This window comes from Hyperolius riggenbachi, chromosome 3, assembly GCF_040937935.1.
Source record: "Hyperolius riggenbachi isolate aHypRig1 chromosome 3, aHypRig1.pri, whole genome shotgun sequence".
Lineage (NCBI taxonomy): Eukaryota > Metazoa > Chordata > Amphibia > Anura > Hyperoliidae > Hyperolius > Hyperolius riggenbachi.
Window position 1 is genome coordinate 293,234,963 of NC_090648.1, and position 25,228 is coordinate 293,260,190.

Sequence of the window (25,228 nt, forward strand, 5' to 3'; positions counted from 1 at the left end):
AGTATTGTTGTACATTCCAGTCGCACTGTGCTGGCTTACCATCCATGCCCCAAATGCTACCCCTCCCCCCTCGTACCACCTACTCCAGAGCACAGCTCCTCAAATGGGAACATATCACAGCCGCACACCCGGAGGATGGGCTCCTGTACAACTCTGTTTGGAGCCATGTCCAAGTAATCACTGCTTCTGCGCCCTGGCCTCCTTGTAGCCAGCGCCGTAGGGGCTGTCGATCAGGCGTCAGGGCGAGGCTGAAGAGGAGGGGCCTGCGGTCAGCCATCCCTGCGGTCCTCCTCGCTAACGTCCGCTCCCTCCCTAACAAGCTAGATGAGCTGAGACTCCTCAGCGACAAGAGGGAACTCGGTCACAACACCCCAGTCTTTTGCTTTACTGAAACGTGGCTCCATGACGACATCCCTGAGAGTGCCCTCCAGCTCCCAGGCTTCAGCCTCATCCGTGCAGACCGGGACAGCACCCTCTCTGGGAAAAAGAAAGGGGGCGGCATCTGCTTCTACATCAGCTCCGCCTGGTGCTCAAACACCTCTGTACTGGCCAAGAAATGCACACCAGAACTTGAACTCCTCCTCATCAATTGCAGGCCAACCTACTCGCCCAGGGAGTTCTCCTCCTACGTCCTCGCGGGTGTGTATATCCCTCCTGATGCAGAGGTAAATGCTGCCCTGCGCGATCTCAGTGATACCATCATGCAGTGGGAGACAGCACTCCCGGACTCGCTGTTCATTATCTTGGGGGATTTTAACAAGGCCAACCTCCGCAAAGAGCTGCCCCGCTTCCATCAGCACATCACCTGCCCCACCAGGAGTGCCAACACCCTCGACCACTGCTACACGGCCCTGAAAGAAGCATATAAAGCGACACCGTGGGCAGCCCTAGGCTCATCTGACCACTGCATCATCCACCTGGTACCTACTTATAAAAGGCGCCTGGAAACCTCAAAACCTGTCACTAAGTCCTCCAAAGTGTGGTCAAGTGAGGCCAAACTTCAACTTCAGGCCTGCTTTGACTGCACAGACTGGAAGGCCCTGGAATCGCCTAACCTGGACGAGTGGGCAGACAACGTGTCCTTATACATTAGCTTCTGCGAGGACTCCTGTATCCCAACTAAAACCTTCAAACTGTATCCAAACGATAAACCGTGGTTCTCAAAAAGACTACGACAACTACGGCGCAGCAAAGAAGCCGCACATAAGTCCGGCAACCAGGAGGAATACAAGAAGGCAAGAAACGACCTGAACAGAGAGCTGAGGTCCGCAAAGAAGTGCTACGCAGAAAAGCTGGAACAGAACCTCTCCTCAAACGACCCACGAGCCGTGTGGAAAGGACTGAAGGCTGCCACCAACTACAAGCCCCCCCCTCAGCATGCCACACCGAGCACTGAGCTTGCCGAGAGTCTCAGCGACTTCTACTGCAGATTCGAGAACCAGCCAGCACCTGCAGGACTCCCACAGCCACCTGCACAATCTGCCACTGTAGCCCTGAGCCCTCACTCACCCCCACCGTCAGTGAGGGAGGCGGATGTACTGAAACACTTGCTAAGGTTAAATGCTAGGAAAGCCTCAGGTCCGGACGGAGTGTCACCAGCCTGCCTGAAAACCTGTGCTCGCCAGCTCGCTACCACCCTCTCTTCCATCTTCACAAGGTCCCTCCAGGAAGGCAAAGTTCCCGCGTGCTTCAAGAGGTCTGCCATTATCCCTGTCCCCAAAAAGCAGGGCATCCTCGACCTCAACAACTTCAGGCCCGTGGCACTTACATCCGTGATCATGAAAGCTTTTGAAAGCATGGTGCTACCCCTCCTTAAGCACTCTACTGAGGGACTGCTGGACCCGCACCAATTCGCGTACAGAGCGAACAGGTCCACAGATGACGCCATCAACATCTGCTTGGAGCACGTCTATGATCACCTGAATGGGCCGGACTCCTACGCCAGGATCCTCCTACTGGACTTCAGCTCAGCATTCAATACCATCAGCTCTAAAATACTTCAAGACAATCTCGCTGCGCTAGGAGTCCACCCCACCCTACGCCTGTGGATCACGGACTTCCTCACCAACAGGTCCCAGGTCGTCAGGTTAGGCACCATCTCCTCACAACCTAGGATCACCAACACAGGGGCCCCACAAGGCTGCGTCCTGTCGCCGTTTCTGTTCTCTCTGTATACGAACAACTGCAAATCCACGTCAGACTCGGTAAAAGTAATCAAATTTGCCGATGACACGACCATTGTAGGTCTCATCACCAAAAATGATGAGAAGGCGTACCGCCACCAGGTCGAAAGCATATGCCGCTGGTGCAGAGAGAACGGTTTGGTCCTAAACACAGCAAAAACGGTGGAGATGATCGTTGATTTCAGGAGGCGCGCCTCTTCCCCGCCTCCAATCCACATTGATGGCATGGAGGTGGAAAGAGTCCCCAGTGTCCGCCTCCTGGGCACAACTATCTCCAATGACCTGAGGTGGAACACCAACACTGCCTCAACACAGAGGAAAGCCCAGCAGAGACTTTTCTTTCTCCGCCAACTGAAAAAGTTCGGTATGGCCCAAAAACTCCTGATAAATTTTTACTCCGCCACGATCGAATCCGTCCTATGCTCGTCCATCCTGGTCTGGTACGCCAGCTCCTCCGCCAGCGACAAGCTCAAACTGCAGAGGGTCATCAAATCTGCAGAGAGGATCATCGGGAGATCCCTTCCCACTCTGGACCTCCTCTACCACTCCAGGCTGAACACCAGAGCATTAAAGATCGCCAACGACCCCTCGCACCCAGGCTACCGCTTCTTTAATCGGCTCCCCTCGTGCCGGAAGCTCCGGTTCCGATCCATCTACACCAGGACCTCTAGACATAAGAACAGTTTCTTTCCCTCGGCTGTCAACCTCCTGAACTCTCTCCGTGGAAATGCCCATCCCCACCCCACAATACCATGACGCACTGAAGCACCCTGCACATAGACGCCGCTCCAGCTCAAGCATACCTTTCAGTTGTTTTTTTGTACTGTAATTATGCCACATTGTCTCCCTCTGCATAAAAGTTATATAATGTTCTGTATTCTGTGTAATGTTCTGTTCCTACTGCGTGTCCTGTCCTGTATCTGTAAACACTGTATATCGTGTATCAGTACCCTGTACGTGCCAAGCCCAATTCCGGGCACGACCCAGTCGTGCTTGGCGAAATAAAGTTTCTGATTCTGATTTCTGATTCTGATTCTGATTTCTGATTCTGATAAGATTTCGCACGTGCTTCACCACTTCTCTGGAATGCCCTGCTACAACACATCCATCACTCTCTCACTTTTGGCATCTTTAACTACTGTACGACCAACTACTCTACGACTGCTCCATGCGGCAGCCCCAGGACCGTCTACCGCCGATTGGCATCAGGTCCTGGAGCCGGCTACTGAAGGAGATCGCGTGCAGGGTGCGCGTGCACCTCCTTCTCGGGTGGTGGAGCTCCGCCCCCACCTTCAGTCTCCGAGCGGCTATTGCTGCTCGGGAGACTGTTAGACGGCGTGATCGCCGTCTATTTACATAGAACAGCGTACATAATACAGTGTGACACGGCTGTCCCCCTGACAAGAGAGCGATCGGCTGTCATAGGCAGAAGCCTATGACAGCCGATCATGTGATTGGCCGGCTGGGGGAAGGGAGGGGATTTCTAAAAAAAAGAAAAAACAGAATTAGTAAAAAACAGTACAAAAAAAATGAACATAAATATTTATAAAAAATAAATAAATAAACACGAGGGGCAATCAGACCCCACCAACAGAGAGCTCTGTTGGTGGGGAGAAAAAGGGGGGTGGGAAATCACTTGCATGCTGTGTTGTGCGGCCATGCAGCTTGGCCTTAAAGCTGCAGTGGCCAATTATGAAAATAACAGCCTGGTCTTTAGGGGGGTTTACCACTGTGGTCCACAAGTGGTTAGACACTTCCCAAAACTCACTTTTTCTGACAAGCATACGCTCTACCTTAGACCAGTCCCCTTTTGACCGAAGGTAAAGTTGCACTCCTACTAGACATCTTAAAAACACACTGCTTCTAGGTATGTTTCTTGTATACTACCCCACCTCTTGTTTCCCTCCTATTCCTTTAGACCAGGGGACCCCAAACTTTTTCGGTCAAGGGCTGGGTCAAAATACTTCACTTTGCTGGGGGGGCGGAGTATACATAAAATGATGTAGAAAAACATTACATTGAACCTAGGTATTGCAGACAGCGCCTTCTAACAAGTGCAGTCTCATGTCTTAGCATGCCAGCATGTTCAGATAGTATGCCCCCCCCCCCCCCCCAACTCAGCAAGTGCAGTTATTGTGCCACCAACACAGCAAGTGAAGATATTGTGACCCTAGCATAGCAAGTCATATGTGAGCTATAATGTCATCCCCCTCCCTTCAAAACTAACCGTCTCCAGTACCGTAATTGCATGAACTGCAAATTAGCAAATTATCCACCCCTGCACATGGGCACACACATTTATGCGGTTCCCGAAGAAGTTTTTGTGCGCCAGACAGTAAAGCATACCTATGACTGGAAGCCAACGAATGACTGTTTCTGGCTTCCATGTGGAAGGGTAGAGTCAGCTCTGCTATTCTTTATGCAGCCACCAATATTTAAAGATGCAGCAGGCCACATCTATATGTAATACATTTTGTGTGTGAAGGGCCGGTAAAAAAAGCCTCAGGGGGCCGCATTTGGCCTGCAGGCCTCCGTTTGAGGTCCACTGCTTTAGATTGTAAGCTTGCAAGGGCAGGGCTCTCTCACCCTTTTGTGTCTTGGAATTTGTTATAAATATTATTCTTCATGTTACTTTTGTCACTGTAATTACCAATTCTTTATTTTGTATCGATTCTGTATCAATTCCGTATTCTGTATTTTGTGTATTGGTGTATACCATAGTCTGTATTATTATGTACCCCATGTTTGTTTGCATCTTGCTTTGTACAGCACCACGGAATATGTTTGTTTGTTTTTTTCTTTTAAATTAATCTGCTGACGTCTGTCCTACCTAACCTAGCTTTGCCACTTTAATTATTTGACTTTATGACAGGGCCTTGGGATCGGTATAGTGGGGGTTTCCAGCGTGCAGGAACCCAAATGGATAGCAGCGGCGGGGGAGCTGGTAGGGAAGAAGTAGCAAATGGATGGGCAAACCGGATGAAAAACTGATGCACAATGTAAGAAATGGATCTGTTTAAACGGAAAATTGATCAGTTTTTTTTTCTGTTATAGTGTGAATCCAACCTTTTGTTTCAGATGTACTTTGACTTTTGTACCCAAGCATTTTCAGCTGCATAGACTTTTCTATATGAAATGCTATTTGCTCGGAAATTCATCTTCAAGCTTAAAGTGAAAATGTATTGCTGTTATTGTTTGGAGTTCCAAGCCTGAGTTTTCTTTTTATCTGATGCTTTAGAATCTTTCAATAAGGAAGCATCATCAAAATCAAGGAGCTTATAAAAGTACTAGAATTCATTTGGTACATGAATGCTACCTAATAATTTGTGCTGTCTCTGCACAAATATGCTGCTCTGTTTGAATAGATGATAAATTACAGTGAAGTCTTTTTAGAGAACGTTTCCCCCTCTCACATTAACTGCTGGATATGCGTCCTTTGTGTGATAAACAAGAGCTTTTAGGTAAAGTGTATCGGTTTTTGACTGTTGCTAACTTGAAATAGAATGTTTTGTTGTATTGTGGTCCTCCCAACACTAGCAGTAACTTTGAAATAACATTTTCAGGATTTTTTTTATGTAAAGTAAAAACTCTATATTTAACTTTTTATATGAAGCTAGCATTCAGTTTAGAGTAAATAGAGAAAATTCTGTTAAAGGTAACCAGAGATGAGGGATTTAATAAAAAAAATATATATATACGTACATAGATGGGGTTTCCATCAACCAGCCCTCTCCAGGCTGATCCCTTCCTTACTGTTGTCCTGCGCTGCCTGCATCCTCCGCAGTTCGGACAAGAAAGTCATTTGGCCTGGAGTGTACCGTGCATTGGCAGCACAGCCGCATGACAGCCGATCATAGGCCTATGACAGCTGATCACTGCAGTGTCTCCCAGGGGGACAGCCATGTCACACGGCTGTCCCCAGTACAGCGCTGCCTTAGATTGCAGTGCTGTACACGTTTATTAGATGACTGTTTTGCCACCTATCGCCGCTAGGAGACTGATGGTGGAGTTGAAGCGGGGATGCGTGCGCGATCCCCTGCATACTCTGCCCCAGCACTGCACGCCGATCGGCGTTAGGCGGTCCTGGGGCTGCCGCCTGCGTCCAGGCCAGTTGGCGTGTAGCGGTCTTTAAGAGGTTAAGTTATCTGCTTCTGGCATTGGCACAGGTTCTTCTCACTCCTCCCTTCAGCGCAGCCACGCTGCGCACAGTCTCTTTGCGGCTCCTGTCTCTGCATGTTATGTGGTGTTGAAGTGTCAAATTGTTGAAGTGGAATCAAAATACAATACTATGGGCTTGATTTACTAAGACAAATAGCATGCCTTATCAAAATTAACACGCCTTATCAGAGTAGCATAGCGAACACTATGAACCCGCAGGGGCTCAGGGCAGGACGAGTGGAGCTCTCGGCATTGCCATAAGTTTGTAGCGCTCGCTATGCTAGTCTGATAAGGCATGTTAACTGTCATAAGGCGTGCTATTTGTCTTAGTAAATCAAGCCCTATGAGTGCAAAAGTAAAAACTGAAAACTTGGGGGGGCATATGTATTCATCACCTTGGTTGAATACATATGCAAATACAAAAAATGGTCTGGTCCATCCACTTTATTTCGGCAGTCACATTATTAGTTTATTGGGGTCCAGTGCTGTCAAAAGTACCATGTGATCTGATATAAGATACCTATATAAATAGGCTTGCTCAAAAAGGCCAGCAACTCTGCTTTACCAATAAGCTAGCTACATAAAAACCAATGAGCACTTCAAGCAAGTCAAAGATGTAGTTCTGGATAAGCAAAGATCGTAGAGGGGCTACATTAAGAATAAAAAAAAGAGTATTAATTTCCCACAGAACACCCTTATATTCATAACAAAAGGAAAAAGAATGTGGCACCGCTTCAAACCTACAGAGAAAGAACCCCCCCAGGCTCACTAACTGGGCAAAGTGTGCAATAATCAGGTAAAAAAAGACTCCAAATATAACACTGAAGATGCTGCCAGTGTCCACAGCCCATATGAAGATATCATTCCATAGGTCAACTTTAAACCATTCACAGGGAAGAGTAGCTAGAGTGCATGCAAATACATGACAGAGTATTCTCCTGTCAGATGAGACTTGAATGTTTTGGCCATAGGGCCCCTACCCCCCTCCCTTTAGATAGTAAGCCTCTGGCAGGGTCCACTTCTTCTGTGTCCAACTTGATCATTGGGATACCCTTCCCACGGACTGACTTGGACTTGAATTATTTGGTGACCCCGACTCATAACCTTGTTCCTTGTAGTCTGTCACCCCTATTAGCTATTGTTCAGTGCTGTGTTATAAACTTTTTATAAACGCCATTCATTGGCAGTAAAACTGTTTGGGATTGAAGGAAACATAGTACAGGACAATTGAGTTTTTGTCTTCTAGTGATTTGAAATTGTGATGAAGGTTCACCTTCTTGCAGGACTATGAACCTGAATATAAAGGTAGTCCTCGGTTAGTGAACTAGATAGGGACTGTAGGTTCGTTCGTAAGTTGGAATACTATGCCTTCTCTGTCCCCAGTACCTTCTCTGTTCCTCCAGAGTCCCCCTCTGTGACATCTGTTTTTGTGTGGCTTCAGTGCCCCCCTCTGTGCTACATCTGCCTCCACTGTGTCCCTCTGTCTTAAAGGGAAGGTCCAAGCAAAAAAAAAAATGAGTTTCACTTACCTGGGGCTTCTACCAGCCACATGTAGCCATCCTGTGCCCTTGTAGTCACTCACTGCTGCTCCAGTCCCCCACTGGCAGCTTTCTGACCTCGGAGGTCAGGGCCACATTGCATACATTTTTACGCATTCCAGCTAGTGCAGGAACAAAAATGTACGCGTTGCACCACTAACGCGTAAAAATGTATGTGTTAATGTTCCTGCACTAGCGGGAATGTGTAAAAATGTACGCAATTCGTCCCTGACCTCCGAGGTCAGAAAGCTGCCAGCGGGGGACTGGAGCAGCAGCGAGTGACTACAAGGGCACAGGATGGCTGCATGGGGCTGGTAGAAGCGCCAGGTAAGTGAAACTCATTTTTTTTTTTTATTTGCTTGGACCTTCCCTTTAACTGTGCCCCCCTATACCACCTCTGCCCTTTCCCCTTTGTGCCCTTTTTTGGTCCTAGTAATGATCATAATGTGCTAATTTCGTTTACGCAAAATTTCATGTAAAATTTAGCAATAATGGATACATGTAATAATGAACTTCCAGAGGGTCCCAGCACTGGATCACAGGATTACTTTAAATGTATAAAATGTGTATGCAGAACTCGGAACTCGGTACCACAGCAAAATGTCATTTTACTATCTTTAAAAAAGCATTTTTTTCTTTGATGATTATTAAAATCCCCTTTTTTAAATACTACAAAATCTTTTTGAATAAAATCTATTCTAATTTTTGGACGATTTGTATCAGCAGGTCATTCGCAAACCGGATGTTGGTAAGCCGGGGACTACCTGTATTTCTAAAGCTACACTAGAATGGTTTACAGGGAAATATTCAAATGTCTTGAAATGGCTAAGATTGAGAATCTGTGGCATGACTTGAAGATTGCTGTACACCAATGCAATCTAATGGCCCATACTCACGGGCTACAATTGTCGCCGCGGCGCGCGCGTGTTGCGGCGACAGGTCGCCCGTGAGTATGAGGCATTGCACGGGCGCGTACCCCGACCGTCGCTCGTTGCTGCTGTCGCCAGGCGATTGGCGCGGTCAATCGCATGGCGGCAACTCCGCCGCAACTGTCGCTAGACCGCGTGAGTATGCGGACTAGCGACAGCAACAAGTAGAGAATACCTTGAGCTTCCGGCGGGGGGAGGAACAACAGCGACAGCTTCCGCTGCATCAGTTGCCAGGTCCCTCCGCCGTGTGTATGCGGAGGGACCTGGCGACGAGCTGTCGCCGGCCTGTCGCACACACGCTCCCGTGTGCTAGCGACAGGCCTGAAAAGTTGCCCGTGAGTATGGGCCATAAGGCTAAGCTCACAGTGGGAGCTGCGTTGCATTCCCTATAAAAACAGGACTGTGATATTACATGTACACCTATGAGGCAATCTGTGGTTTAGCAATTGTAAAATCCAAATTGTACATAACAGTGTAATGTGTAACTGTTATATTTACCATTTAAACATGTAACTGCTTTTAAATGTTTCTGGCGTGTGCCTCTTCTGCAAAAAAAGTTACCCATTCTTGAGTAAAAGACAAAAGATTTTGTTGTAAGTATTTGTTGCGTTGAACACATTGTACTTTGCAGTTCATTTAGGAAAGGTATTGCAGTTTTCTGCTTTTGTTTGGATCAACATGAGTTGAATAATTGCATTCATCCTGTTAAGTTTTATAGCCCCTGTAGGATTCTTCCTATTGGAAACCAATGCACTCTTCTCTCTTTCACACTAGTGATACTTCTTGTTGGCAGTGGATACTCGTTCTCCCATCTTTTATGTGTACAATAGATTTGAAGATAGAGGAAAGACATCTGGGAAATATTTTTACATAAAGCTGTCTTCTTTCATTTTTAGCCTTCGTTGAATCCAAGTGGGAAAAATGAATCAGACGTTGTGCTCTTAAACCGGTGGAAAATGCGAAATTATGAAGTTCAGCGCGGGGACATCGTCTCTTTAGTGTAAGTGGATGTTTTCAATACTCTCAGTGCCATTTGTTTACTATCTAAAATGCTTTTGAAAAGTGCATATGAGGTTCATGGAACTTTATCAGGATATGTGGTGCTTTCATAGGCAGTGAAAGGTGGTGTTGGTCTATAGCCATAGAATTCCACATACCTGTTCCTCTGGCCTGTTTTCAGTGTTTAATGACTGGCAAAATTAGGAATTCTGCAGTTTTGATTGATCTACTGTATATATATAATAGTCTATCTTCAGCTCCATCCTTGTTTTTAAAGGACAACTGAAGCGAGAGGGATATGGAGGCTTCCATATTTCTTTCCATTTAAACAATACCAGTTGCCTGGCTGTCCTGTTGATCCTCTGCCTCTAATACTTTTAGCCATTGACTCTGAACAAGCATGCAGCAGATCAGGTGTTTGACATTGTTAGATCTCACTGAGATTGAGTTGTTGGCTGCATGCTTGTTTATGGTGTTATTCAGACATTGCTGCAGCCAAATAGATCAGTAGGACTGCCAGGCAACTGGCATTGCTTATTGTATAAAAGGAAGTAAATATGGCAGCCTCCATATTCTTCTCCCTGCAGTTATTATTTAAAGTGTTGTGTTTATAGCAGAAGGCACATGATTATGCATTGTTGTCTATTCTTTTGGGGAATGTGATTCAGCAGTTTTGAAATTTGCTTTTCCTTGTCTTATTGGCACTTTTAATGAAGTACATAAGCCACAAAGATGTTACTTGACTTTCTTCTCTCAACGGTCTAGGGCACAGATGTCAAACGCCAGTCCTCAAGGGCTATATCCATGCCGGTGTTCACGATGGACTGAGAAATATTGAAATGTGTTCTACTTGCTGAACCACACTCCTCCTGATTCAGTGCCATTATTAATTTGAACAATGACAAAAATGTGTGAGGACCTCTGCCCTTGAGGACTGGAGTTCAACATTCCTGGTCTAGGGTTTACAATTACATTTTAAATGCTAGTTCATAAAAGAGCATGTCAGGCGAATAAATGGGTTGCGTCCTCTTACATACCTTAGTATTTCTAATTGTATTTGCTTATAAAGCATTACTGCCTTTCATAAAGTTTTAACTTTTGTCGATGTGTCATCTTTATGTGTTGTGCTGTGTTCATTATTTACACTTGGTGACTATTGTCTGAGAGCAGACTTGCTTTTTGTTTGTTTGTTTTTTTGTCTTCAAATGAATGTTACTGACGGTTATTGTCACTGGATGATTAAAAAGCAGACGTTTTCATAATATCTTCAAGGCCTATTTGTTAACATTTTTAATATGTGATTAACTGGTTTTCTACAGCTTGTAATCTGGTGTTCCTGACATCTTCTTGTCTGTACCGGTGTATAACTAGCGTTCTACAAACTGGATTATCCTCTAGAGCCCTCGTTACTTCTTTGTCTTTTGCTTTACAAGGTTATTTCCACACTTAGCATGTGATGGAGAAGATGCTCACCCACCTGGAATAGGTCACAAGATTCATGTTACTGCAATGCTATTATTCTCTGTCATGCAGAAACACAATGAAAGCTTAAAGTACTTTGTAGAAATTATAAATGTCTATGGAGCAGCACTCCGAAGCACAGTAGCTATTTGATAGCAATGATATACTGTTGCCTATATTATGATGATATTTATCGCAGTGTTTTTCAAGCTTTTGAACTTTTTTTCCCCCTAATTTCTGAAAAACAATGCTTCTTATATACAGTGCAAGTGAGTCAATCTCCATTGTCTCTCTTGACTTGAATGCAGTAGTTGAATGTACCCCTGAACTGTGCTTTGAGCCCTATGGGAGAAAAGTGCTTTACAAATGTTGTTGTATATTGTAACTATGTAAATTTTTTCCCAAGTGGCAGGAGAATACAAAAATTCCCATGTACACAGTATTATAAATGCAATGTTAAGTATTCATGTGTTGGTCTTGGCAATAAAATAGTGTGCATGTTTGAATTCAGTGTCTTTTATACGGTCAGCTCTGCATAGCTGAGACTTAAGTGACTGAGATAGATGTGGGAGAAGAGCAGTCTCTCCCTCTGCAAGAATGTTAACTCAATATGCAGGTTCCCTTCATTTGAAAGACACTGGAGCAGGAGGCATCAAGCACAGCTTTATACATACCAGAATGGATTTATATGCCATGTGTTCACAATGATGTGAGTCTTAGGTAAGAGTTACCAAGTTTTCCTAACTATAACAGTGCCTAATAGTGAAGTAATCCCAGGAGCTGTGGCCTCATGGTGCTTTTAGCTGTAAATGAATCCCATCGCTCACTAGGGCTGGCAGTCCAGCATTTCTCGAAGGGTGCTCTGATAAGATACTGGAGTCCTTACGCGAGTGAAGATTCCCTCATCTTTTATTGATCAGAGTGCAACAAAAGGGCACTGAGAATGCTGAGAAAGGAAAAGTTGGCATGTAATAAACAGATCTATTCATGTTACTTAACTGTCTTCTATAACAACCCAAGAAACCTCTGGTCACAAATTTACTGTGACTGAAACTCTTTCCTTAGCTTATTTCCTGTTGCTTCCATGAATTTGAGTTACTGTCCACAGTAAATCAGCTGGGAGTACTGGCAAGCCACTAGCTTTTAAAAGGTTGATTAAACCTGTCTTCTTTCTCTGAATTTCCTGGCTTTAGCAATGTCAGCCAGCACATGTACCATAGTTTATGTATGCGTATGTCAGCGCCATGTGTGAAATCGGAAAACCTTCATAATCATTTTGGGTAAGTGACCAAAAAATTCAGAGCATCAGTATAGAACCAAGAAAATCAAGTTTTGAAGTTCAAGATCAGCAATATTAGCGTTCATAATAACTCAGTATTGGTTTACTTTAATTCTCTAATTTTTGCAGTGGTTGGGCTGTGCAGAGATTTTTTTTTACTTTGGATGCTTTTATTCATTTCAGTATTAAGAATTTCTTCAAAATATCTTGCCCATCTTCTTTTATATTTTTTTTGCAAACATATTTGAACTGTTTTATTTTATAATAAGTTGAAGTCTGCATTTGAAGTCAACCTGAGATGGTGAGAGAGAAAAATTATACAAAACAGGGGCTTCCTCCAGCCTCCTCAAGGCTGGCTTATTGCTCCCTCGCCATTCTTCTGTGCCACCTGGATCCTCCGCAGTCCTCCAGTCTGGGGTGTACTGCTTACGTGCGCCCTGGCCACGAGCACACGCCCCCATTGCGCTACTTTCGCAGAGATATTTCTGCACCTGCACTGTACTACTGCACAGAAGCATGCATTTGTATGCAAAATATTTGCATATGTTATTCTGAACAGTTAATGAAAGTCAACGGGAATTTGTGATGTGCGAATACAATGTGCGAATATATGCTTTAAGAAGTTGTGTGAAAATGTGAATTAGAAGACGTACAATTCTCCTTTGACTTTTAATGGATGTGTCAAATGTTTTTGGCACATTCGCAAAACGCACGCAAATTCAATAAGGGTGAACCCTGCCTTACAATTGTTTTTGTGCTAAACCATGGCAAATTTTAGTGCCCAATTTGCTTTGGCAATGAAGCTTTTTCTTTGTTACTGTATTGACCTTTGTTTCCTAGCTGGAATAAGAAGGTTGTTATAACTATTACATGTCTTTATCTTGTCTATGAGTTTGTCAAGAGTAAAGGTGGCCATTAATGATGCAATTCCCTGGACAATCAATTGTCCAATTTGATCATAGTATCAATTGCTAACCAATTTGATCTGATGAACGGAATTGATCCATTTTTTTTTCCATCTGTCTTATGGAATTGGTTAGCAGTTTTCCTTCCATTCGATATTATGGAATTGGTCAACCAATTGTCTGGGTAAATGTGTCATTTATGGCTACATTTTACAGAGGGAAGTTGCATTGTGATATCTGCAAAAACAGGAACACAATGTAACGGAGGGGAGAAGTCGCATCACACCATATGCCTGCTGTGCAACGTATACAGTGAATCATACAGTACATAGAAAATATGCCTCACTGCAACTGTTAATGTGCATAATATGTGATAATGCACTGCAGTGATTACATTAACAAGCGATCTGGCTTACTGTGTTGCGTTGATTGGGTAATGCAGTCTTCCCCCTGCCATAAGTACAGGCCAAATTGCCATGCGTTACCTGCGCACTGTAATTTTGCCACTACTTAGTGCATCAGGCTCAACATATCGTCTGAAGTGGGAGTTCAGTTTAGTAGGTCCTGCTGTGCATTGTCCAGATGTGACTACATTTCTGTGTGTTGCATGAGCAGGTAAGTCTTCCCTAGTCATTGAAATTATAATATAAATTCCAGTACAGTGGCCAGAGAATAGTCACATGGATTAGGACTTGTTCCAGCCCTCAGGCCCACGTTCCATTCAACTTTCCGTGATCTGGTCATTTAGGGGAAAAAAAAAAGCGTTCAGGATTTGAAGATCTACTTACCGATCACAGTGCGGGTGGGGGTAATTGTGAATATGCATGCACCAAACCACAGCGTCATTTTTGCAATCTCCAGTTATTCTATTTAGTTCTTTCACAACGTACACAGAACAGCCTAGGCACCTTCTTAGCTCCTGGGTCAGATGTTGACTTCTGATAAATTGTTATGCCTCACACTCCTGCTTCCAAATGATACAGGCTGTAGTTCCCATTCAAGCAAGTTTATGCATTGCATTTGCAGATGTTGCTTTTTTGTTTACTTTACTTCTGGATCATTTTACCTTGCAATTGTGTTGACCTTTAAAAGTAAAAAATAAAACTTGTATCTAAAGAGCTTTTAAAATAAATGTACAACTGTTTACAACAGGAAAGGTGAATCTTTCTTGAATGCTACTTTTTTGTCAGATCTTTTTGAATTCTCAAACAAAATCACTTATCAGTATGAGCTGGGTCCTATTTGAATAGTGAGAATGCCAGATCCACTTCAGCAATGTTTGCAGTGATAAATTGTGCATCCAGTTGTCAATATGCTTTTCTGAAATTGGATGTTGTTATAGCTCAATAGTTTCAATTTGGCCACAGTCAGATTTACTTTAGGGAGAGTATTTGTCAGGATGTGTTGTATTTTCATTTTCTTAACTTATATGCATTCATACTTTCTCTATATAAATATTTTGATTCAAACCCACTCATAAACTGCTACATTTGGAGAAAACTGTGCCATCTCTGCCCTCAGAACTCATCGCAGTATGTCTGCAAGCTATGCTGCTATGGCATATCCATTATCTTGTATTTTTCCTGCACATTATTTGTGCTTTACACAAAACTAGTACATCGAAGTTAGAATTGTGTAAAGTTATTAAATTCCATTCTAACAAAAACTTAAAACTTTTTTTTTTCCTTTAAATTGGCATGTGCACATTTTCGTTGCCACAATGAATATTTTATCTAACCTCTCATGAATATTTCCTCATCTTTTAGGCGTTTACTTGACAAATTGCGTGATGTGAGTAACCAAGTAGGCTGGCGCTAATTAGCTTTTTTTTTGTGGTAATTTAATTGTTACATGCAGTGCAAGAAATAGATTGAATTAACACTGGGATATGCATTTTTATCATTCTCTAGAAATGAATATTTGCGTACACATATTTTTAAGCCATGCTTTTCTGTACATGATCTTACATAATATCCACAGATTAAATAAGGTGTGACCAAATGTTTGGAAGCTATATTTGCAATTCTATACAGTAGTCTTGGATTAAGAAAGGCTATTCCTAGAATCTGCAATTCTTATCCTGCTGGCCCCCTCCCAAAAAAGGGGTTCTAAACATTCATTTCATCCAGTGTGATCACAACTTTTTGTTCATCAACTTCATAGTGAATGACGTACAGTTGCTAATTGCTCTCATCCCACAAAATCTTCAACTGAATTATGATTACCGCAGTCTGAAAGTACTCACCAAACAATGGACTCTAAACTTTATACGGCCTAACGGGAGACTAACATATACCTCCCAATGGGCCATATTCACTAATTATTATGTGGGGGAAGGGGGAGGGAATGAGTGTATGGGAGTGGGAGTGACGTCACATGTGCAGGGTAAGTGTGGAGAACAATGCACTCAACCATCGCACGGCCGACGCGATCTACCAGGCAGATTGCTTATTTGAGTGGCCAAGGCAGGTCTGGGGCTGCTGTACACATGCTGGATTCTCGGCAGTGGCGGCCTCCTCAACACAGTTGCAGATTGTATGCAGCTTGGAATTGCACCAATCCGCATTGGCAGGAAATGCATTTGAATGAGAAAATTCCAAGCTTCATACAATATGCATTGAAATTTGCATGCAATGTATCTGCTTGTTCGTCGCCTTGATCAAATTATGTTAACTGAAAAACTTGCATATATCTCGCAGCATAATTACTCTTTTTTTTCAACAAATGGTAAGTATGGCTGGTTTATCGTAGTGGGGATATTAACCTTGCTAATCTTGCATCTTGGTCTGTGTAACTCTGGGGTGGGATCCCCTCTGGGGAGTTATATTTGATGGTATTGGACTAGTGGGGTGACTCCACAGTAGTAGTTGTAGTGACTTAGAGTAGTTTTTAGGATGTTCTTTCTAAGGAGCTTTAGAATAACTTGGTGGTCATGCTGTTTTTGTGATTTGCCACTGTCTTTTGAGATTCTTTGTACTATCTGGTTATGCTTGTAATTTTATTATGGCTGTCTCCACTTGCAATTGTCATACTGTCATTCGTTTTGATTGTTATGTACTTTCTCATGTGAAGTTTCAATAAAACTTGAGAAAAACCTAAATTTGCATGCAAAAAAAGAATGGGGGGAGGAAGGAGGGGGGGATTGTTGTAGAGCCCTGCTTTTTCTTATTTATACATCGTTTTAGATATTCATCTCAAACACTTTACCCAGCAAAAACGTTTTCTATGCCTCCCCAATTTTTCCTATACAGGTAGTCCCCAGTTAACGAACGAGATAGTGACTGGAAATTTGTTCTTAACCTGAATCTGTTCTTAAAGTGGACCCAAATTAAAAATACAAGATTTCAGAAATAAAATCTATTTTCTAAATTATAATAATAAATACCAGCCTTTTTTTCAGCTGCATGATGACAAATATAAAATATTTGACATTTATTGGAGAAACCCCTCCCTTCCTTTCATATTGCCGGGACAGAATCCGGCAAACTGGTGGAGTAGGTGGTGTCCGGCAAAGGAGGAATTGCTCATGGCTGCCACCTGTATAACCCTAGTTATGAAAAGAGAAGGGTGAAAAGCATGCACTGAAATGCTCATAGGATTGAAGGCGTGTTTATTTATCTTTGTATGTGTCAGAGTGGTGCAACTAAATATTTTGAATTAAAAAAATGTTTGGTTTGGGTTCGCTTTAAAGGGAACCTTAACTGAGCAGTTTTTCAAATAAAAGATTTCTCATATTACTCACATTACACTGTGCTTATCTAACTGATTTTTGCCGCTCTGCTCATCCCCGTTCTCCGTTGGTGGCATAGTTTCGATTTGATGACATCACAAACATAGCGCCGAACGGGAGCTATTACTTCCGGGGCAGCGTGGAGCCCAGAATGTGTTGTTCTGAGCATGTACTCCCGCACTGTCAGATGCTGCCGCGGCGTACGAGCATGCAGACAGATCGACTCAGTGGGGAGCATTCGCACTAACTGTGCAGAGGCCGGCTGTGTTTCCTCAATCAATAAAGTACCACCCACTGTTAGCTTGTAAGAGGAAACCACCATGCTATGATTCACAATGCGCCTGCGCTCAAGTTGGACTACTGCGCAGGCGTGAAATGGAGACAGGCGCAAGGACCATGCGAGGGAGGTGGATTAGTCAACAGTACTTCCGGGGAAAGTACTGTGCGACTGATCAGTCGGCCGAAAATGACGAGGCGCACTACAGGGCTCAGAGGCACAATTTGAAACCGCAGACAGTGCGGTAAGTTTCTGCTGTACTATCTACATTGACTGAAATAGTTGTTTTTAATGTATGTGTCGGTTAAGGTTCCCTTTAAGTCGGAACATTGTGCCATCTCGGCCCCCTGTACCTCCTCTGTGCCCCCCTGTGCCTCCAATGTCCCCCTCTGTGTCACCTCTGCCCTTTGTACCTGTATATACAAGTTTAAAAGCCATTTTTTCTTTGACTTTTTTTTTTTAATCGATTATCTCAAAAACTACAAGTCCAATTTGAGAATTTTTTTTTTGACTTGTTAGCATGGAAACCGAGAATCCATGCCGTTCGTATTGGCGCGTCATTCGTAAGTCGGGGACTACTTGTACTTAGTAGATTTTATCTATGCCATCATTACCCACACTCTTACCCACACATCTACCTTCCAATCATTATCTTTCAATACTTCTCAAATGAAGATTACATATTTCTACACTGCTAAATTGAAAATCAAAACCTTTCCCTGAGACCGGTTTTACATTTGTCTTTTTGTGTTGCAGTGAGATGTGATGCTCCTGCTGCATCACAACGCAATGCAAAGAATCACACTCCTATGATCCTGCGGCAGAGTGCACTGTCAGGATCCTATGCATATCGCCCCCCCCTCCACTCAGTGATGTACTCCTTGCTGGCAGGAAGAACATCTCTGGGATTTCCATCAGTCAGGGCATGCGCACTGTGAGGCATCATGCTCCGTTGTTGACACTATGTGCGTCGCCCATAGACATCTCATTACCCCTTGCGTTAAGCGTGATGCTTGCAGTTGCACGCTGCTGCCTTTGGGTCGGCTCGGATACTTCTGGCACACCGCAACAGACCGCAATAAAATTGTGAGAGTCTCCAAAGACTTTTAATTGCTTTTGTCGCCTACAGTAAAATAGGGTAACACAATGCAGGTTTAACCTGCAAGTTTAAAAGGGGTCTAAAGGATACTTTTTACATGGTTGCATATGCATGTCTGTCTGTTACAGATTGCGATGTATGGGAAAAAGAGGGAGGATTTAAAAAGTAAAAAAATAAAGTCCCTTGATTTCCAGTTTAAAATGTAGCAATTGATGCTGAAAGGTTCCCACCAATACTTGAATACTACCTGAACTTTTTTGTATACAATTTGTTTTGGTATATATTGAAGAGCTCTTTATGGCTTTCAATAATATTGAATGCAAGAACATTTTCTGCTCCTACATTCTCATCATCCTGTGCACTTGAAATAACTTTATTGTACAATGTAGATTCAAATTAGTCCAAGCTAGTTTCATCCTTTTTTTGACTAGGTATCCTGCGCTATCTTTCCAAGTGGGTATGATTTAGTGCTGCTAAAAAAATATTTGTTGGTTGTCTATGAGATATAAAACCTGTACTGCTAAATGTTCCTGAAATTACTTCTAAAATTGCTAGTGTCTCTACTTGTTGTTTTTTAGAATGTAAATTCCACTCTCAGTATACAAATGATATAAACCTAGATCAGTACTGCACAAGTTATTTTTTTATTTTAATTTTAATTCATTTCCATTTCAGTTTCCAGTCAGCTAAGACAATCACTCAGTTTGTAACCTTGGGGACAGAATTCTGTTTGAGTTCTAGTGACCAGAGACCTAGCCATTAACTTACACCATACTGTAGAAGTAAGGCAAGGTTCACAGTGACCATTGTGTTCCCTGACAGCAGGAAAGTAACACAATGGATTGGGAAAGTGACTCTGCATGTTACCTGTGCAATGTGTTGCATACACTTATAAAGTGAAAGAAAAGTATGTTTCACTGTAACTGTTTACATGCAGCTGGGCCATGCTCCTCTTCAGACGCAAGCACTGCTGTACGGGCCTACACTCGTACTCCTGTTCAGTAAGCCGGAGATGCTTCTGTACGAGCATCTGCGTGCTACTGCGCAGGTGCAGCCGCTAGCGCAGGTGGGTGCAGCACAGATGCACTCCTGCCAGAAGAGTAGCATTGCTCTAATGTTCAGCAGGGTCCCGGGCGACCGCAGTCTGGAGGACAGTGTGGGAAGCCTCTGAAGGACAGGGATGCTCACCGAGGTTAACCACGAGTAATCATGACTCATTATCAATATATAAACACTGCGCCACAGTTCAAAATTATCACACTTAACCAGCTGAGCGGTCTGGACGAGCTCAGCTCGTCCAACACCGCCAGCGGCTGCCGCTCAGGCCCTGCTGGGCCGATTTGAATGAAATAAAAAGCAGCACACGCAGCCGGCACTTTGCCAGCCGCGTGTGCTGCCTGATCGCCGCCGCTCTGCGGCGATTCGCCGCGAGCAGCGGCGAAAGAGGGTCCCCCCAGCCGCCTGAGCCCAGCGTAGCCGGAACAAAAAGTTCCGGCCAGCGCTAAGGGCTGGATCGGAGGCGGCTGACGTCAGGACGTCGGCTGACGTCGATGACGTCACTCCGCTCGTCGCTATGGCGACGATATAAGCAAAACAAGGAAGGCCGCTCATTGCGGCCTTCCTTGTTTATTCTGGGCGCCGGAGGCGATCGGAAGATCGCCTCCGGAGCGCCCTCTAGTGGGCTTTCATGCAGCCAACTTTCAGTTGGCTGCATGAAATAGTTTTTTTTTTATTTAAAAAAAACCCTCCCGCAGCCACCCTGGCGATTTAATCAGAACGCCAGGGTGGTTAAAGCGGAATATAACCCTGCATTTCAACTTTGCTCTAAAACATTATTTACAGCATATTATATGCAAAAAGCATTTTTTTTTAGTAGACCAGCATTGGAAGGGTTAAACACAGAGGTTTTAAGTTCTGTGCAGACGTTCAGATAGTTACATTCTATTTAGTTAGATGTATCTATTGATAAAGTTACACACTCTTACCGCAGAGCAGCCGCCGCCATGCATCTCTCTTACATGTGATTCTCTCACATGTGACTTGGCAGCGGCTGCTCTGCGGTGGCGGCGCTGGAAGTGCTCCCGCTCTCTCTCCATGTCAGAGCGGTCAGCTGTTTGTGGTGTGAATATATCGGCACCTGGTCCTGGGGGGGAGAGGGGGGTCGGGCAGACATAGGCATGCTCCGCATGCTCATCAGTATCTGATATGCGGCTTTGCGTCCGGAGCTTGGGGAAAAGGCTACATAGTAAAAAAAATAGATTGATTTTTAACTTCTGCATTGCCTTTTTGGCTCACTTAAATAGTAAATAAAACATTGCAATAGAGATTTAAATTTCATTTTTGGGGCTAACAGTTACTCTTTAAAGTCGCACGTTAAAACAACATTTAACGCAGAATAACTCACTGCAATGAAAAATCAATGCCCCATTCACAGTGCACACGTTGCGTTGGTGACTAGCGCTGCACGTTAAGCGAAAGTACTGCATGCAGTGCATTTTACACGTTATTAGCTGCGGTGGATTGTTTGCACATGCTCAGTAATGACTTGGAAACATACTTTTCATTGCCTGTATGCGCTACTGTATGCGACCGTAACGGGGCATTAAGTTGCATTGCGACTTTTTTGGGGCATTGCGTTGTAATTTGCGTTGCAACTTTGATGTTGCATCAAAACGCAATGTCCAACTGTGAAAGAGGCCTAAACGATATCATGTCCAAAGTGAATCGGTTCTCCAATGCCAGTGTCAGACAATGAAAGGAGAAAAGGTAGCATCCAATGCAGCTCTCTCAGCGGTTGGATTTGACAAGTGTCTGTATCAGAAAAAGGAGAGAGAAGAGAGCGCCTCTATGGTGCAATACCTGTAATTCAGTTTTCAAATTGCAAAAGAAATGCACGTACAAGATTGAATACATTTTCAAGCATATCTCACATGCTCAATGTTCCACTCCTCGGATGTCAACCAGGGTCCGTGGTAGGTCTGGAGTCCATGCAAGCTCCGTGTGTCGGGTGATAATGACGACGTGTTTGGACATGCCAGTGTGTCTTTGTCAAGTCAAGATCCTGGCAAACGGAGCTTGCCTGGACTCCAGACCTAATACGGACCCTTGTTGATGTCCCTCACAGGCCACGTTGAGCATGTAAGATATGCTTGCAAATTTATGTGATCTTGTACGTGCATTTCTTTTGCAATTTGCAAACTGAATTAAAAGTATTGCACCATAGAGGCTGTTAAGGTGCTGGGGAACTGTTGACCACACCACTGCGATACAGACCACCTGAGCCAGAGTCTAAGTGACCACGGGTCTTCACCCACGACCCCTTGAGGGGGAAGCAGGACCACAACCCCTTGAGGGGTGCCCACCAGGTTGCGCTCAGAATAGTCCCACAGTGGTGTGGCGAAGGTAGGATCAGAGATTCAAGTCCGGAGTTCCGTAAACTAGCCAGGGATCAAGACAGGCAGCAGGCTGGAGATATCGAGGTCACAGGCCAGAGGTCAGAGCAGGCGGAGAAGGATCAGTGGTCGGGGTCGTGGTCGGGGTCACAAGCCAAAAGGTCAGGGCAGGCGGAGATTAGAGAATAGGCGAGGTCACATGCCGGGGTCACAACAGGAATCAAAACGACAATAGGATAAGCGCTCAGAACAAAAGTCTCTGTTGTAGACTACACAAAAGTTCAGTGTTAACTGACATCAGTACATGGACACAATCCCTTCCCCCAATTTGGAGAGACTCACCGGACTTTGCGGCCTGAATGGGCCCGACAACGCCTCAGGGGTATTGGCCACCCCTCAGCCTCTCTGGCAACCTCCGGGGTCCTGCACTCCTTACTTCCAGCTTCCTTGGCCAGTTGGAAAAAATGCCACCTCCATAAAGAAAAAGAAGCCGCTCATAGCGTAAAAGTGCTAAAGGGAATGATCCCACTTTTATTAAAAAGTTTAAAAACAACAGGCACAGCCTGAACGGGTAACTGTGGCGGCTACGCAGGAGAGGGGGCAGCAGCAGCTAATCCCAAAGACTTGGTAAGCCCGGCGTACCCACCACTTAACCTGCGGACCCCGCTGTGTGTATCAAACTCGGCGCGTAAGACCAGTCACTGCGTCCAGTGACGTCAAACGTTGCGCCGCTCCGTAGCTCCGCCCTACGCGTTTCGTTGCTAGGCAACTCCTCAGGGGCTACGGAGCAAGGGAGCGGCGTGCATTTAAGGCGGAAGCGCGCGCGCGCAAACAGCTGCTGCTTAGCCCACTCCGCGTAATCATCACAAAGTGCAGTAATTACATATTCATACATCTCATAAACTACACTTATATTGCACACAAATTAAGTCACGAGTAAAAGAATAGAAAGATACATTTACATGTTAAACTCTAATGAATTAAGCCAATGATGCTTAATACCTGCAATACAACTAAAAGCCACACAGTGGCACTGCTAACATAACATTGCTGGAAACTGGCAAATTAGGCTAATGGACATGACAGTATTACGTATACCATTCAAATGGCTAGTTGTCACTCAAACCCATTTAGTTCTAATCCAAAAGTCCAAGCTATGGCGTAGCTCAATACAATTAATACACAATCCCCAATAACAACCCACATTGCAAGATCCCCACCCTCCAGTTCAGCCCCATTAACCAGACCCATCTCTAATTGGTACTAATGAAACAGTTTAGGTCAATATCGATGTTAAGACCCCCAGGTTCCAGAACCCCCATTTTGTGAATCCATTGCGTTTCCAATTTGGATACCTCTCTAGTGCGGTTAGTACCTCTCCACTGAGTTTGAACCTTCTGTACCCCACACATCTTTAAACCTGCTGTGCAAGAGCCGTGATGAGTGGAAAAATGTCTAGGGACGCTATGCTGTTGAAAACCCTTCCCAATTTTATAAATGTGCTCCCCCCATCTCTTGTGCAGTGCTCTAGTGGTCCGCCCAATATACTGGAGGCCACATGCACACCATAAAACGTATACCGCATATGGTGTGTTACACGTGATAAAATCTTTAATTTTAAAATTGGTACCATTGTGAAAAGACCTAACTGAGGCTGTCTTGACGGTATAACCCTCACGGCAAGCCCTGCAGTCCCGACAGGGATAAAATCCCGCCGTTTGCCAGGGGTTCCTCAATGTTTTGGGGGGGTCAACGCAGCTCGGGGCCAAGAAATCTTTAAGATTCCTGGCTCTTTTGTAAATAAACCCAGGGCGTTCAGGAATATGAGCCCTGAGTACAGGGTCTTGCTGCAAGATCCCCCAGTGTTTTTTAAAAATTGCTTCAACCTGTTTGTGCTGTCGGCTATAACCCGTAAGGAAGGAAAAATCCATATTGTGAGTACCACGAGCTCGTGGTTCAAAAGTTAAGGCTCTATCAAGTTCTCCAATCTGTGCACGTTGCTGGTGCACTGTTTCTGGGTCATAACCCTTCTCGATAAACCTCTCTGCCAGCTTCTCAGACTGGGAATGATAATCGTCAAGATGGGAACAATTCCTCCGTAAGCGGAGGAACTGTCCCCTAGGGACACCTCTGATCCAGTTGGGGTGATGACAACTACCGACTGGAATGTACCCATTCCGGTCGGTTTCTTTAAAATGGGTACGTGTCCACAAGCCAGACCCTAATTTGTGTATCTCCAAATCCAAGAACACGACAGACTCAGAGCTACTGACTGACAACAGGAATCAACAAGAAATTAGCCAGGAACAACTAGCACAACGCCACAAACTGTCAGAACCAACAGCACTGCCATAGAGGGCAGTGCTGCTTATATACTGTGGCAATTGGACTTGGCGCCGGAATGAACGCCTGCGCATGCGCAGTGCGCAACTCTCTATGCACGCAATCGTTTACGCACGCGCGCACAACAGTTAGCACGCATGTGCGTACAGCGTAGCGCTGTACGCCGTAGACAATGCGGAAAGGCCATAAAACTCGGCGCGTTCGCACGCGTAAGGACGAGCTCCGATGCCAGGCAGGTGAGCGTGACAGAGGCTCTCTCTTTTCTCTTCTTTTTCTGACACTGAATAGTTTGACCACATTAGCTTCATGCTTGTTTCAGGCAAATAATGCAGACATTACTGAAGGAAAAACGACCAGTAGCACAACAGGCATTGTTCTAAAGGAAATACCGTGTATTCCAGCATATAAGATGACTCCCCAACTTTTCCAGTTAAAATATAGACTTTGGGTTAGACTTGCCATATAAGACTACCGCTCTTCCAACGCACATCAAATAAAAAATAAAATTAAAAAAAAATCATATACTGTTGCTATGTATGAACAGATACTGGTGCTGTACTGTATGTTATGCCCAGTATATAACAGTATATAGGCGATTGACTGGTGGCATTAGTCAACTCTCCCTAAACAGATTGGTCAGCTCTCCCTGTTTATCAGAGTGCTATGGAAGAATAGATTGCGCTGTGCCCATAAAATACGCCTCTTTCACCCTTCTGGTCCACCCTTGTATCCTTCTCTGCCTCTCAGATCTTGCACATGTGCGCCTGCACCGCTTCACTACAGTCCTCAGCAGGGAGATCTGAGAGTCTGTAACGGGATAGGGCGTATCACCCGGCATCAATGACACCCGGCATATAAGACGACCCCTGACTTTTCAGATGATTTCCAAGGGTTAAAAAGTAGTCTTATACGCCAGAATGTACAGTACATTTGGA

At 44.4% G+C, this 25,228-nt stretch overlaps 1 protein-coding gene across 8 annotated transcripts in view; it reads left to right on the top strand.

The window, feature by feature from the left end:
* IMMP2L (inner mitochondrial membrane peptidase subunit 2) overlaps nt 1-25,228 on the top strand; it is a 1,449,658-nt gene that overhangs the window by 63,777 nt on the left and 1,360,653 nt on the right. For 7 of the 8 annotated variants that reach the window (XM_068276511.1, XM_068276513.1, XM_068276518.1 and 4 more), the window contains exon 3: nt 9,705-9,808. In XM_068276511.1, the coding sequence (XP_068132612.1) occupies nt 9,705-9,808 (104 nt within the window). Of the gene's footprint in view, nt 1-9,704; nt 9,809-11,126; nt 11,212-25,228 lie in introns of those variants that run through there. The other variant, XM_068276517.1, reaches the window with a different exon arrangement.